Source organism: Strix uralensis, chromosome 9 (genome assembly GCF_047716275.1).
Source record: "Strix uralensis isolate ZFMK-TIS-50842 chromosome 9, bStrUra1, whole genome shotgun sequence".
In the NCBI taxonomy this organism is placed as follows: Eukaryota; Metazoa; Chordata; class Aves; order Strigiformes; family Strigidae; genus Strix; species Strix uralensis.
In genome coordinates this window covers 11,169,859-11,183,533 of record NC_133980.1, presented here as the reverse complement: position 1 = coordinate 11,183,533, position 13,675 = coordinate 11,169,859, and the positions used below count along the sequence as shown (strand labels likewise).

Here is a 13,675-nt window from a genome sequence, read left to right as displayed (position 1 = left end):
CGCTCGTTCCTCCCCGTTCCGCGTTTCCAACCGGAACGCTTAGGGCGGTGCAACCGGCGAGGCCGGAAGCCGCACGTGGGGGGCGCGGGGCGGCACGTGGCGCCCGGTGCTCGCGCTCCCCCCCCCCCCCCCCCCCCCCCCGCCCCGCCATGGAGCGGCGGCGGCGCGCGCCAGCCGCCACCCGCCGCTACCGGCAGCGCCGCTTCTGGGACGCGCTGTACCGGCAGGAGGGCGCCGAGCCCCGGGAGTGGCTGGGGGGGTTGTCCCGGTTCCTCCCGCAGCTGGAGGCCGAGCTGCGCCCCGGTGACCGTATCCTCGTTCTCGGTACGTGGACGGTGGACGGGGCTTGGGGTCCCGCCGGTGGTACCGGCCGCGAGGGGGCGGGGCGGCACCGGGCCCGGTACCGCGGGTAACGCCCGGCCCGGCGGGACGGCCCCGCTCCCGGGGGTGCGGGAGGGGGCCGGTGTAACCGCCCCGCTGTCCCGCCCGCGGGCTGCTCCGCCGCCGGCCCGGCAGGTTCCCCCGTGCCGCCCTCCCCGGGCAGGCGGGATTAGGCGGGTGTAATCACCGATCCTGTTAGCGGATCAGCCGCCGCCAGCTGCGCTTAACAGCCCCCAAATCCGCCCCCCCCCGGGATCCCCCGGGGGGCGGCTGAGCCCCGGCGGAGCGGCCAAGGGAAGGGACGGGGCCTCTCCCGGTGTCCTGCTGGGGCCAGCCTGGCACCGTGCTGGTCACCTCTGTCCGTCTGTCCCTCCATCCCGGTTAAACGCCGCCTTAACTTGCCGCTGGCCCCTGCCCCACCGCAGGGTTTTGGGGCGCACGGCCAGCACCTGCCCCACGGCACTGGGGGGGTGAGAACTGGGGACCTCCCCCCCGCCTCGCTCCCTCCCTGCCTCCAGCATCCCCGCAGCCACCCGGGCGTCCCACCCCGGGATGGGGGGACCCGGTGTACAGGGGGGCTGCCCTCACCCCCACGATCCTGCAGGCCAGGAGCCCCTCGCAGGAAGGGGGTAATTAAAAACAAGCCTAGCGCTCACTAATTAGCAGCCTGGCGATGACCTTAGCTGCCCCAGCCCATCCGCTCCCTTCCCTGGGTCTGAGGGAAGAGGGCTGGGGTGCAGGCAGCCCCCCCACCCGCCGAGCCCCGACTGAGCCGTACCCCGCACAGGCTGCGGCAACAGCGCCCTGAGCCACGACCTGCACGAGCTGGGCTACACCGACGTCACCAGCATCGACTTCTCCCCCGCCTGCATCGCGGCCATGCGCGCCCGCTACGCCCGCTGCCCCGGCCTGCGCTGGGCCGTCATGGACATCCGCGCCCTCGCCTTCCCCGACGCTGCCTTCGACGTCGTGCTGGAGAAGGGCACCCTCGACGTGCTGATGGTGGAGGAGACCGACCCCTGGGACGTGTCGCCCCAGGCGGCCGCTGCGATGCACCGGGTGCTGGCAGAGGTACGGGGTGGCAGGGGGAGCTGGAGTGTGGGGGGAGGTGGAACCCATCCCTATTTGGGGTGGGTGAAGGTGCAGAATGTCCCCTTGTCACCCTGCTTCCCTTGGGATGCCCCAGGCGGTGCCACTGCCCCCCCCCAGCTGGTGTTACTTTCTCTCTACTACGCTGCAGAGGGGCACCTGGGGGGCTCCCGACCCCCCCTCCCACCCCACCACCTTCTCCCCAGGGAGGTGGATGAAACAGGGTGTGTCCCTGAATCTTGCTGGGGGTCTGGGTGACTCCCGTCTTTATTTGCACCCTAAATACGAAGGAGTGGCAGTAAAAATAGCCCCATCCTGGTGTGGGTGACTATAGGGGTGCCCAGAGGGGAGCTGGGGGGACACACTGAGGTGGCCCTGCCTGCCCAGGGCAAGGTGATGACCGCAGGGCTGTGACAGGCCCCCCGCCCCCACTTCCATTTCATTAGCCGGGGTCCCCATCGTCTGGTCAGGGGTTGCCATGGCAACCTCCGTCAGCATCGACAGGGCCCTGGCGTTGCCACGGGGACGGGCGATGCCTCCAGGCCTCGATTAATTGGCGGTGGTGGAGGCAGGGACTGGATTGAACCTGCCCGGGTGCAGGGAGGGGGGGTGCAGGTCCTCACAGCCTCCCCCGCCCTTTGGGAATAACTGCAAGGATAATTAATTGCTGCATCTGCCTGGCACCCTTGGGTGCGGACATGGGGTGCTGGGGGGGTGCTTGTGGCTATTCCCCCCCAGTTCTCTTGCCCGCCCTAAGCTTTCCCCACTGAGTGCAGGAGGGAGCAGGACCCCAGGGGCTGTGGGCAGCGGGACTGTCCCCACCGTCCGGGCCCTGCCCTGCCAACACTGCTGCCTGTGCTTGTCATTTGGCCAGACAGTGAGGATTTACTTTTTTTTTCTTTTTTTTGTTTTTTTTTTTTTTACCCCTTTTTAATCCCCCGCTCAATCCCTGCCCTCCCCCAGCATCGCTGGGCACCGGCCTCTGCCTGCGGCCAGCTCCCTCTGTCCTCGTCCCCGGGGGCATTGGCTAGGCGTTCCCACCCGTTTGCTGCTTTGCTGGTCCCCTCGCATGGGTCTAGCCGTGGCTGGCACCCCCCTTTTCACCCCCACCCCCCTTCTTATGGCTGGGAGGCACAGGGTTTTCACAACCTCTGCCTTGCTCTCCCCGTTGGGGGGATGTAAGTTCCTGAAAATCCACCCTGACTGTGGGGATACCCCAGGGGCACCCCTGTCCCAGCGGTCCGGGGGCAGTGGAGGGGGGGGGGGGGGGGCAGCCCCCTTCGCCTCCCCCCGCGTGCGGGCTGGTGGATGGGAAGGTTTCCTGCACCCGTTTCTAAGCAACGGCCATTAGTGCTCTATTAATGAGGGATGGGATGCGGAGATGGAGATGCAGGATGCCTCCCTCCGCTCCAGCCGGAGATCCCTGCCTGCCCCCCGCCCCGGGGACCACCCCCATGCCCATCAGTTGGGAAGCGGAGGGGTCTTTCCAGGACAAATGCATCCAGTGCTTTGCAGGAGGGATGCTGAGCTGGGTGCCCAGGCGGTGGGGGAGGCGGGATGCAGGGAACTGCCTTCCCCTTTTCCTGGCCAAAACCACTAAGGTTTGGTTCAAAAGCCACGGCCACAGCAGGGGGGGGACACGGAGGCTGCCTGACCCCTCTCCATCCCTGGCCCCAGCCAGCGCTGAGCCATGGAGCTTCCCAGCAGGATTAAACCAGAGCTCGGGAAACCCCCGCCTTGGCCCCCAGCCCTGTCCCCTGCCGCAGTGGCTCTCTGCCCTTGCTGGGGGAGTGCTGGGGGGGTCTGGGGGTGTCCCCACCTGGGGCAGGGTGCCGGCGCGGGGGCTGGCTGGGGGGCTGGCCACCTGCCCATCCCAGGCACTGCCTTTGCATGCCGAGCACGCAAGCGCTGGCCGTAAAAGCCTTTTGACATTGGATAAAGCCAAGCAAGAAAATTGATGTTCTTTTCCATCCTGTTAGTGGGGGCTTAGTTCCAGTGGGGAGAAAATGGTGATTAAAAGGGTCGAGTTCTTTCCCATCCAAACACCCCCCCACCTCGGACGCTGGGTGTTGGTGGGGGCGAGGTGGCACTGGGTGCCCCAGGGAGGGGTGGATGGGATGGGGGTCCCACGCCACTCTGGGGGGGCCCCTGTGCCCAGGAGGGTGAAGCTTTTCCCCGCACCAGGGTTGGGTCTCTGTGCTGTCTGCTGTGGATGAGGGTGAAGAGTTTTGGGGTGCAGGGAGAGGCGGTGCATGGGGACACCCCGTTCCTCATTGCCACTTGGCTGTGGGTGGACTGGGGACATGTCAGAACCGGGGAACGTGTCTCTGGGGTTAAGATTAGGACAGGAGAATTGGGGGTGCGATGGGAGAGGCTGAGAGGGGGGGGTCTTTGGCAGGTGGTGATGGGGGATCCCTGGGGCTGAGGTGGTCCCTGCCAGTGGGGGTGAACCTCACTGTGTGCCCCCCACCCTATCCCACAGGTCAGCCGGGTGCTGCGCCCGGGGGGCTGCTTCATCTCCATCACCTTCGCCCAGCCCCACTTCCGCAAGCCCCACTACGCCCAGGAGGCCTTCGGCTGGTCCCTGCGCCACGCCGCCTGCGGGGACGGGGACGCCGGCGCCTTCCACTACTTCCTCTACGTCATGCGCAAGGGGCAGCCCCTGGACCCCACCGACCTGGCCCTGGGGCGACGGCTGCACCAGCCCCCCCTGCCCCCCGCCCCGCCACCACCCCCCGCCCCGCCAGACGACGATGAGGACTATCTCCTTGCCATCCAGTTGTGACCTGGTGGGGGGGCTTCCCCAGCCTCCCCCCACGTAATAAAGCCTTAAGCTGCTCCACCCTCACAGGTGGGGGACGGGGAACCAGTGTGTTCCCCCCCTAAAGCTGCTCCAGTGATGTGAGTAATGGGAGAAAAGGGGGGGGTTGGCCTCCTCCCGGGGGGCTGCGGGATGCTCCGGGAAGCGGGTGATGCCGTGTCCCCTCCCGGCCCTTCCCTCACCCAGCTGGAGAGCAGCCAGGGCTCCGGGCTTTGCGGCCGGTAATGAAACCAAATCGGGTTTAATTCTACCCATCCATCTTGTGGGGAGCGGCTCCCTGCTCCCCCCCACCCCCCCCAGCACAGGCAGCTGGGCTGGAGCAGAATGGGGGGGTTCTGGCACTGGGTGCAGGGGGCAGGATGGGGGTGCCTGCTACCCCCCCCACCCCTGTCCTGCGCCAGGACCCCTGGACCAGCCTTTTTATCTGTGGGGGTGTGCAAGGGCACCGTGTCCTTGTCACCCCCCAGCCCGAGCCGAGCAGCGGGGGGTCTGGGCTGGGACGTGCCAGCGTGGGGCTGGAGACACCGCAGGGTGCGTATGTGTGGGCAGGGTGCCACATCTGTCCCTGCCCCCCCCGCCTCGCCCCCCCATCCCCTATCCTGGCTGCGGTGACAACCCCAGTGTGCCACACACACCCGGCCCGTGCCTGGGGACAGCAGCGCAGTGACACGCGTGTGCCAGGGCTTGTGACACGCATGTGCCAGGGCTGGTGACAGTCATGCCACCGTGTGCTGGCGGGGCTGGCTGCGCGCGGGTGCCAGCGTGGCGGGTGCATGGGTGCCACCAGTGGTGTCCCCAGGAGCTGTTTGGGCACCAAACCACCCCCCCCCCCCAGGGTGGGCAACGCTGGGGGGCACAGAGACCCCTCCTCAGAGGGATGGCGGTGACATACTGAAGAGGCGCAAGCTGCCGGGCTGCTATTTCTGGCGAAGGGCGTAAGTGGGTCAGCTGGTGGCTCCCCCCGCGCCGGGAGCTGGCAGAGGACTCCAGGGTCGGTGTCCCCCCCACCTCACGCCACCCCATCCTGCAGGCACCCCGAAAACCAGCCAGCGCCTGGGAGGGACAGAAAGGAGCAGGCGGCTGCTGGCCTCGCCTCGGTACATGAATGTATTTTATTCATTGCATTTTGTTCACCAGTACAGTGAAAAATGGCATTTAAATTTACAATGGATCATTTGTAGAACATCATGACACAAGTATCTTTTTTTTTTCCTTTTTTTTTTTGTGTTTTTTTTTCTCGGTTTTGTTTTTTGTTTGGCATTTTTTTTGTTGTGTTTTTTTTGCGTCGTCGTCTCCATAAATGCCACTCGTAGGTTATTGAAAAAGATGACGAGTTTCTCATGCACATCAGACCCCCCCGAGAAGCTTCTTAAAAAATAAAATTAAATTAAAGTACAAAATTAAAAACAACGACTCAGGCTGGTCCCTGCCCTCCCCGTTCCCCCCCGGCCCCACCACCCTCGAGCGAGGGGCAGTGCCGGGACCCCCTGGCACCGGCAGCCAGCCCTGGTGGGCTCAGCCCCGGTGGGCTCAGCCCCGGTGCTGCCGGGAGGCGACTGCAGCGGCCGGTGGTGCTGCCAAACCCTCCGGCCGGTCCCGCTGCTGGTGGGGGGGGGGTCGGGCCAGGGGTCCCCGCTCCCCTCCCTGCGCCTTTGGCTTTCCTTGTGCTCCCTCCATCATTCTCACCCCCCCCTTTATTTTTTCCCCCTCGGTTTTTTCTTCTTTTTTTGTCTTTTTTTTTCTTATGGAAAAAAATATGAACCTTTTTTTTTGTTTGTTTGTTTGTTTTCCCGATGCGGTTACTTCGACATCTCAACGTCAGCAGATCGTTTTTAACAAAGATTCGGATATAAAAATACAAATATGAGGAGTTTCTGTTTAAAAAGAAGCGTGCCGGAGTGGTGGGGCTGACCCTCGGCCCCAGGACCGGGCGCTCGGGCCACCAAGCTCATGCAAAAAACGATGGAGCAAAAAATGTCTCTGGACAGCAGCGCTCCCCTCCCCCCCCCCCCCCCCACCCGCTCGTGGGGCCCGATCCGCCCCGGGATTCGGGGACCCCCCGCCAAGGAGGATGGGGGGGACGCACCGCAGAGCGAGGGGGCTGGACACCCCCCCTCCCCCCCTCCCCGGGGAGAGGGTGTCCTTGCCCAGGGTGGGGGGACTCGGCGGGTTGTCCCAGCCCCGGGGGAGGCGGAGGGGTAAAGTGCATGGCTCGGGGGGGGGGTGGTGGTGGTGGCCGCAGAGCCTTCCCCCCCCCCCCCCCCCCCTCCCGGTGCTGGGGTAGGGGTGGGGGTAGCGGGGGGGGCACGGGCATGGCCTCCCCCTCCTGGTCGGTGGTCCAGCCAGCATGCAGGGCCGGGCGGGCTGGGAGCAGGGCACGGCCTGCGGGTCCTGGCGGCGGGTCCCGGCTTACACCCCCGGCGGCGACTTCTCCGTCATGCCCTTGAGCACCTCGTCTATCCGGTCATCCTCGATCACCACTGCGGGGACAGGCGGGGGGGGGGGGGCGCGGCGTGGGCGAGGGGACGCGAACACAGCCTCTGTCCCACCCGCCCCCCGCCGGCTCTCACCCCACTCGCCACCCCAGGAGGGCTCCCAAGATGCTGGGGAGCAGGGCGAAGGGGTTCGGGTGGGTGCAATGGGGGGGATCGCCCTCCCCCCAGCATCCCCCCTGCAGCCAGCCGGCTGCCTCCGGATGGGTGGTTTGGGAAAGGGGGGGGCAGGAATAGACCAGGAAGGACCCCCCCCTCCTCTCTGCGGCAGGCGCTGATGAGAGCAACAGGACTGGAATGGGTAATGACCCAGCGGGGGGGGGCACCGCCAGCTCGGCGGGGGTGGCAGCCAGACCCCTGTCAGCATCATCACCCGCTGCGCAGGACACCCCCACCCCCCCCCACCATCGGCACCACCGTCGGGGGAGCCGGACAGCCCCCCGTCAGCATGGCGGGCTGCACGGACCCCCACCATAGGCATCACCATGGGGGGCTGCACAGCCCCCTCCCCCGCCCAGCATCACCCTCTGGGCAGCCCTCCCCACATCAGCATCACCAGTGGGAGGCTGGCCAGACCCCATCAGCATCACCATCGGGGGGCTACACAGACCCCCCCCCCCCCCCCCCATCAACATCACCATCACCCTCGGGGGTGGAGGACAGACACAAACACACCCCCCGCCCCAAAACATCACTACCGGGGTGGTCAGCAACACCACCCCCCCCTCCCCATCAGCACCCTGGGGGTGGATTGGCCAGACCACCGCACACTTCGCTTTCCACCCCCCTCCCCGGTCAGCAGCATCACTGGGAGAGCAGCCAGACCCCCCACATCACCACCGAGGGAGAACGGGCCCCCCCATCACCCCCGGGGGGATCTGCTAGACCCAGTCACCACCACTGCAAAGGGGAGCGGGTGGAGCAGGCAGCAGCTCATCCCCCCTCGGGGCTGGGGTGTGTTTGTCCGGGAAGCGGGGGGGCTCCGTTGTTCCCCACACTTTTGCCCCTGCAGCTGAAGGAGGGGGGGTGTTTGTCTAGGGAGGTCCCCCAAGCAGGTAGGGTGGGGGCTGTAGGGAAGGTGAGGGTCATTCTCGGGGGTCCCCAAGGCATTGGGGTGGATCGATGGTGACAGATCGGGGGGGGGGGGGGGCATTTATTTGGGTCCTGATGGAAGCAGGGGAGCTGCTGATGGGGGTCTCTGCAGCAGCCAGTAAAGCCGGGGGGCAGGGGACACACAGGTTCATGGAGTCCTGGGGGGACAGTAAACGGGGGGGGTGACGGGGGGGGGATGTTTGTTGATCAGCATCGCCAGCGGCTGCTGACGGGGGTCTGCGGCAGGCAGAAATGTGAGGGAGAGCGGTTTATGGGGCGGGGGGGGGCTGTTCCTGGTGATGCTGGGGGGGCTTGTTTATAGAGGATGGGGGGGGGGCAGTCCGAGGGGATGTGAGGGCAATCCCAGGGGTGTTGAGGAGCAGTTCCGGGGGGTCCCGGGGGCACTCGCAGAGGTGCCGGGGGGCAGCCCCAGGGGTGCTTGGGGATAGTCCCGGGGGCAGCCCCAGGGATGCTGCAGGGTAGTCCCGGGGGGAGCCCCAGGCTGCGGGGGGGTGTGGGGCAGCGCTGGGGGGACAGCGCTGGTGTTTGGAGCTGGGGACGGGGGGGGCCCTGCGGTTTTGGGGCAGTGCTGGGTGCCAGTCGAAGAGTTGGGGGTCGCAGGGATGCTGGGGGGCAGTGCCGGGGATGATGTAGGGCAGAACTGGAGATTCTGGGGATGCTGGGGGGACAGTGCTGGGGATACTGGGGCGGGGGGGGGGGGGGGCAGTGCTGGGGATGCTGTGGGGCAGTGCCAGGGGTGCCAGGGGACAGTGCTGGGGATGCAAAGCAGAGCTGGGAGTCCCAGGGATGATGTGGGGCAGAGATGGGGATGTGAGAGCCAGTGCCGGGGGTCCCGGGGATGCCGTGGGGCAGAGCCGGGGATGCAAGAGCAGAATCGGGGGTCCCGGGGGTGCCGTGGGGCAGAGCCGGGGGTGCAAGGGCATAATCGGGGGTCGCGGGAATGTTGTGGGGCAGAGCTGGGGATGCAAGGGCAGAATCGGGGGTCCCGGGGATGCTGTGGGGCGATGCTGGGGGTGCCAGGGATGCACTGGCCAGTGCCGGGGATGCCGGGGAGGCAAGGGCAGAACGGGGGGTCCCGGGGATGTTGTGGGGTGGCGCTGGGGATGCAAGAGCCAGTGCCGGGGATGCCGGGGGGCAGAGGCGGGGATGCAAGGACAGATCCGGGGGTCCCGGGGATGCCCGTGGGGCAGCGCTGGGGATGCAAGAGCCAGTGTCAGCGATACCGGGGATGCTGCAGGGCAGACGCGGGGGTCCCGGGGATGGATGCCCGTGGGGCTGAGGCGGGGGGTCGTGGGGGGGGGTGTGTGCAGAGGCGGGGTGTCGGGCGGTACCTCTCTTGGCGCGGCCGATCTGTCCCAGCTTGGGGGGCCGCTTGCCCTGGTTGCCCCCGAAGAAGGCGTTGGTGTCCTGCAGGCGGCAGCTGAAGGGCAGCTCCCCCGCCTCGGGCTCGGCGCCGTAGCGGCCCACCTTGTCCTCGCCGTAGGGCAGCACCTGCGACATGGCGGGGCCGAGCGGGCCGAGCCGCGCCGCGCCGAGCCGGGAGCCGGTCTGCGGCGGCGGCGGCGGCGGCGGGGAGGAAACCCGGGCGGAAGGATGAAGTCATGCATCCGGGGGGAGCGGGGACCCCCCCGGCGGGGGGCGGCTCCGGAGCGCCGCGGCCCGGCACGGCACGGCCGGGACAGGGACAGGGACACCCCCCCCCCACCCCCCGCCACCGCGGCTGGTGCCCGGTTGGGATGGGGGGAGCTCATCCCCGGCCCCGTTCCTCAGCGCAGGATTGTCTGCCGCCGGCACAGCATTACCTGGGGCGGTCGCCCCAATTCGGGGGTGCCCCTAAACACGGGGTGCCCCTATGGAGTGGGGAGCCCTTGGCACAGCCGGGTACCCCCGGGTCAGACAGCCGAGGACCACCAGGCACCGCCGGGCCCTCCTCCCCCAGCACACCGAGGTGATGTCAAACAGACCCCCCAACACCCCGCTTCCATCCCCCAGAACCCCCCCCCCACCGAGCATCCCCCCTCACAGCTCCCAGCCTCCTGTAGCCCAGCAGGCTCAAGCCCCCCAGAACCCCCGGGTCAGCTCTCATCTCGTGTCTCCCCAGCCCACCACTTGTGCCTCTTGCCCAGCACCCATCCAGGCACCCCCTCCCACAGCCTCCCTAGTGTTGGGGTCCCCCCTTGCAACCACACCGATCCTGCCCCAGTCCCCTTGGCCCCCCACATGTGGGTCCCTGCACATGTGTGTGCATGTGTTTGTACACAAGTGCCCATTGCGTGTATTTGCAGGACTGTGGGGGGCACACGGGTGTGATTCTGCAGGTGCCCGTCAGCATGGCCACATAGGGACTGTGCCCCAGGACACCCCTTGCCTATGGTTTGGGCTTTCCCTGGGGGCTCTCTGCAGACAAGGGGAAGGGCCACCCCCTGTGGGGACCTGCCATGGGGTCAGCAAGGAGAGACCTACAAGAGTGGCCCCAGTGTCCCTCCAGAGCCCCATTTGTGTCCCCTCTGCAGACCCCTGCCCCAGACCCACCCTGGCCCTTTCCTCCTGCATTTTCCACTGCCAGTGCAGTGATTGCACTAATTGGCATTGGTGGTCCTGAGTGACCTCACCTGGGACACCCCATCCTGGACACCTGGGGCTGGGGGGGCTATTTAAGCTCAGACTGGGGCTTCTGCTTCTTGCCTGAGCTGTGGGTACAGCCTTGGCCCAAGATTTGGCTGGCCCCTGGCCCTGATGATGGAGGAAGATCTGGCTGGCCCCTGGACCTGATGCTGGTGGTGTCGTCAGTAGTGGCTGGTTGGAGAGGACCACCCCATCATGGGGCAGCCCTGTTCCTGCTGCTCGTGTGGGTGTGCTGGGTTACAGCAAAGCCAGAGCCCTGCATGGGAATGGCACTTGCCAGCCCCCTGAGAATCTCCCTCTGCGTGTCTGAAGGGAGCAAGAGTGGGTTTTTACAGATAGCTCTGAGGCCCATTGCTCCATGCCAGCATCCTCATGGCCTGAGATCCTGTTGAAAGGTGCTGCGGAACAGCATCAGCCAGTCTGGTCCATGAGAGAGGGCAGGTACTTCTATTTTGGGAAGGCTCAGCCATGCCTTTCCCTTTGTGCCCAGCTCTGCAGAACACCCATCCCCACTCTCCCCTCCCAGACCAGAGACAGGGAGGGATGGGGCAGTGGTGCCCACTCTCCTGGCGAAGCAGTGCCTTTATTCATGCCTTTGCTGAAGAACCAGCTTGAACTTTTTCATGTGACGGCTTCTGCTCCTGCAAAAAGCGCCCGGGAAAATAGGCAAGAGGCCCACGCTGAGATGTGGCCTGCTTTTCCCATCGCCAGGCCCACGTGCCGCTGCCCGTGGGCAGGGACAGGCAGGCCGTGGCACGCGCGGGGCTGGGGGTGAGCGAGAAGAGGAGCAGATGGGCTGTGTGGGATGTGAGCGGGGCCGGTGCTGCGCTCCAGGAGGGTTTCCAGCCTGGCAGCCTCCTGGGGAGAGGCTTGAGAGGGGTCACCCTGGGGATGGCCCCGCTTATCCCACACTTGCACCTGTATCTGTAGCACCTTGCGCGCAGGGGGAGCTCTGGGGGCTGGCTGGGGTTTGGGGGTGTGGGAGGGACCCTCCACCCAGCCCAGGAAGGAGGAGGGCCGGATTCATGCTGGCAGGGCTGGGCTGTAGGTGGAACAGGGCAGCACCGTAGCTCTGAGCACTGCATCTCCCTGGGACATCTCTAGTCTCGGACTCCCCGAGGGTGCTGCTGGTCAGGCATCCCGGGGCGGGGGGGAAGGAACTAAGGACTGGAATGTGGGTGTGTGGGCAGGGGGGTGCAGGGGGGACCCCACCCTCATCGCATCCCCCCACACCCTCCTTCCCCTGGCTCTCATCCCACCTTCGATATCTGCCTTTTAGCAGCCACATAATATCCTTTCTCGCTTCCTTTGCAGCCTTTTGTCCCACACAAAGCCAGCTCCAGCGGGAAGAAGGGGCTGTGGGAGCGGGAAGCAGGCGGTTCTTCCTGCCCTGGCTCCTTAAACCAGGGCCGCAGCCCCCGAGCTGGATCACCTTGCAGGTGATGGAAGGGCTGGGGGCCGGCCGTGACCCCCCGAGCGTGGATAATGGGGCCAAGCGGGGGGTACGCAGCCGGGCTCCCAGCTGCAGTGGGCCTGGGGATGGAGATCACGCTGGGAGCCCACGGGCCCCTGCTGAGACCTGGCTGGATGCTGCCCCTGAGCCCTGCACCCTTGGTGGGGATTTGGGTGCTGGTTCTGGGTGCTGTGACCGAGGTGAGGGGTTTCCCCGCAGTCACTGGTGCTTCAAGTGGTCTTATGGTGGAGAAGCGCCCTGGGCGTGCGCAGGCAGCTCGTGGTGGGACATGTCCTACTCAGGATCTGCAGGGACCCCCGGGCAGCAGGAGTTGGACTGGATGGGAGCACATGCTGGTCCTCAAGGCCTAGCAGGGACAGGTCGATGGCCTGGCAGGCAGTGGCTGAGTGACAGAGGGCTCGGAGGAGGCAGGAGGCATCAGCCACCAGAGCCGGGGCTTTCTCTGCTGGTGGTCCAGGAGCCCATCGGTGCTGTCACCCAGGGCTGGTGCCACAGGGCTGGGGGCTGCAGAGGCGTGCCTGGAGGCCAGCTCGGGTGCCTCCATCTGTGCTGCTCCCAGCCCTGCCAAAAAACGTGAAATGGCACTTCTGCTCCGCAGTGGTGGCAGCCGCGGCCAGGGGGGCTTTGCCAAGCGCCAGCTCCCTGCTGCTGGCAGTGCTGCTCTCTCTGAGCACCCATCCGTCCCTAGCCTGGTGCGGGGGACTGGCAAAGGTCAGCAACAAGGTCAGGGATGTTCCTGTCCTTGGCTGTTGCTGCTGGCTCTCAGTAGCCAAAGGCCAGGTGGGGAATGCCACTGTGCTCCTTTGCACAGGCAGCCCCTTTGCATGGGCATTTTGGGGGAGCGGAGACACACACCCTGGCTGGGTGCAGGTGGCGGGGACAGCCGTGCCTGCCAATGGTTGTGGTGTCCCTTGTCACCATAGTGAGGAGATGCTGGGGGACAGGGGACAGGCACCCTGCTCAGCAGCTGTGTGGTGGGTGAGCCCAGGGCAAGTGTGCAAGAGCAGCATGTTTCTCGCCTTGTGCTGTCCCCACAGATGGTGATGTGGGAAGATGAGGCCCAAAAGCCGTCCCTGGAGGGACAGATCCTTTCGCAGGGAGGAAGGGCTCAAACCTTTGCGGGACAGCTGGGGGCAGCCAGCCAGCAGGTTGTCACTAGTGAGATGAGTTAGTCACAGCACACAGCCTGCTGTTGGGAAGGGGGTGCTCCTGAAGGGGCTCTGACTGTAAGTCAGGGCAGGTGGAAGGGGGATGGCACTGTCCCTGTCCCTCACACGTGCTGCCCAGGGCACAGCTGTGGTCCCAGCAAGGCCAGGGCTGCATCTGAGCAGATGGGGCACCCCCAGCACACTGCTTGGGGCAGGGGCTTTACGGAGGGTCCCCTGGCCAGACCCAAGGTGGGGGGAGCGGGAGTCAGGGGGAGGCTGACCCTGCTGGGTGGACAAACAGCCCTGCTGGGGTGTGAGGTTCCATCCTCGTCTGTCACCACATCTCTGGTCACCATGACAACAGACAGGGAGGCAGGCGGGAGTGGGCTGGCAGCCCTGGGGTGGGTGGGGTGTGTGAGGGGGGAAGCCATGGGCATGAGCTGGCACTCACAGGGACCCTGCGGTGGAGGGGGGGGGATGTGCAGCTGGCAGGATGCCGGGGTCCCTCTTGGGCCCTGTGTGGTGGGGAGGG

At 66.2% G+C, this 13,675-nt stretch overlaps 2 protein-coding genes across 2 annotated transcripts; one reads left to right on the top strand and one right to left on the bottom strand.

The window, feature by feature from the left end:
* The first annotated feature begins 149 nt into the window (after positions 1–149).
* On the top strand, positions 150–4,357 carry EEF1AKMT4 (EEF1A lysine methyltransferase 4). The gene is made up of 3 exons (XM_074878646.1): positions 150–324; positions 1,169–1,452; positions 3,953–4,357. The coding sequence occupies exons 1-3, from the start codon at positions 150–152 to the stop codon at positions 4,253–4,255; spliced, it is 762 nt and encodes a 253-aa protein (XP_074734747.1). The 3' UTR covers positions 4,256–4,357.
* Positions 4,358–5,384: 1,027 nt separating this feature from the next.
* On the bottom strand, positions 5,385–9,471 carry CAMK2N2 (calcium/calmodulin dependent protein kinase II inhibitor 2). Its single transcript, XM_074878647.1, has 2 exons — positions 9,228–9,471; positions 5,385–6,771 (listed from the first exon to the last, which is right to left on the bottom strand). Exons 1-2 carry the CDS (start codon positions 9,394–9,396, stop codon positions 6,701–6,703), a joined length of 240 nt encoding a protein of 79 aa, XP_074734748.1. The 5' UTR covers positions 9,397–9,471; the 3' UTR covers positions 5,385–6,700.
* Positions 9,472–13,675: the final 4,204 nt, after the last annotated feature.

What these genes read in the sequence shown, in the direction of transcription:
- EEF1AKMT4 (XM_074878646.1), top strand. Translation starts at nt 150, where the DNA reads ATGGAGCGGCGGCGGCGCGCGCCAGCCGCCACCCGCCGCTACCGGCAG. An exon ending in TGACCGTATCCTCGTTCTCG is followed by an intron (nt 325 to 1,168) that starts GTACGTGGACGG and finishes TACCCCGCACAG; the next exon opens with GCTGCGGCAACAGCGCCCTG. An exon ending in TGCACCGGGTGCTGGCAGAG is followed by an intron (nt 1,453 to 3,952) that starts GTACGGGGTGGC and finishes CCTATCCCACAG; the next exon opens with GTCAGCCGGGTGCTGCGCCC.
- CAMK2N2 (XM_074878647.1), bottom strand. Translation starts at nt 9,396, where the DNA reads ATGTCGCAGGTGCTGCCCTACGGCGAGGACAAGGTGGGCCGCTACGGC. An exon ending in GATCGGCCGCGCCAAGAGAG is followed by an intron (nt 6,772 to 9,227) that starts GTACCGCCCGAC and finishes CTGTCCCCGCAG; the next exon opens with TGGTGATCGAGGATGACCGG.